General features: G+C 34.5%; 1 protein-coding gene across 1 annotated transcript in view; it reads right to left on the bottom strand.

Moving 5' to 3' along the window:
• Positions 1–862, bottom strand: part of LOC106535520 (rho guanine nucleotide exchange factor 2) — a gene marked incomplete at its 5' end in the record, with an annotated part of 9,448 nt that overhangs the window by 2,269 nt on the left and 6,317 nt on the right. Inside the window, 1 exon segment of the mRNA XM_014032535.1 lies at positions 649–704. Within this exon segment, the coding sequence (XP_013887989.1) occupies positions 649–704 (56 nt within the window).

The raw sequence follows: 862 nt of genomic DNA, 5'->3' as shown, positions 1-862 counted from the left end.
GAGTAACACTAGTTAATTAGTCAGAGTAACTCTAGTTAATTAGTCAGAGTAACTCTAGTTAATTAGTCAGAGTAACATAAGTTAATTAGTCAGAGTAACACTAGTTAATTAGTCAGAGTAACTCTAGTTAATTAGTCAGAGTAACTCTAGTTAATTAGTCAGAGTAACATAAGTTAATTAGTCAGAGTAACACTAGTTAATTAGTCAGAGTAACTCTAGTTAATTAGTCAGAGTAACTCTAGTTAATTAGTCAGAGTAACATAAGTTAATTAGTCAGAGTAACACTAGTTAATTAGTCAGAGTAACTCTAGTTAATTAGTCAGAGTAACTCTAAGTTAATTAGTCAGAGTAACATAAGTTAATTAGTCAGAGTAACACTAGTTAATTAGTCAGAGTAACTCTAGTTAATTAGTCAGAGTAACTCTAGTTAATTAGTCAGAGTAACATAAGTTAATTAGTCAGAGTAACACTAGTTAATTAGTCAGAGTAACTCTAGTTAATTAGTCAGAGTAACTCTAGTTAATTAGTCAGAGTAACTCTAGTTAATTAGTCAGAGTAACTCTAGTTACGTCAGACTTCTACAAACCTTTTTAGAAACAAAAACTGAGTCAACAACATATGATTGAAGCAGGTGAAGAGGCTGTTTACCTTTGAAGAGCAGTTGTTTAATTTAACTGAACCATTCAGAGAACCAGAGTCACCATCTGAGAGAGACAGGTGAGACAGGTAGTTCAAACAGGTGAGACAAGTAGTTAAAACAGGTGAGACAGGTGAGCCAGGTAGTTCAGACAGGTGAGCCAGGTAGTTCAGACAGGTGAGACAGGTAGTTCAGACAGGTGAGACAGGTGAGACAGGTAGTTCA

The sequence above is a fragment of the Austrofundulus limnaeus genome, unplaced genomic scaffold (assembly GCF_001266775.1).
Source record: "Austrofundulus limnaeus strain Quisiro unplaced genomic scaffold, Austrofundulus_limnaeus-1.0 Scaffold1477, whole genome shotgun sequence".
NCBI lineage: Eukaryota > Metazoa > Chordata > Actinopteri > Cyprinodontiformes > Rivulidae > Austrofundulus > Austrofundulus limnaeus.
This window is presented reverse-complemented; position numbering and strand designations above follow the sequence as displayed.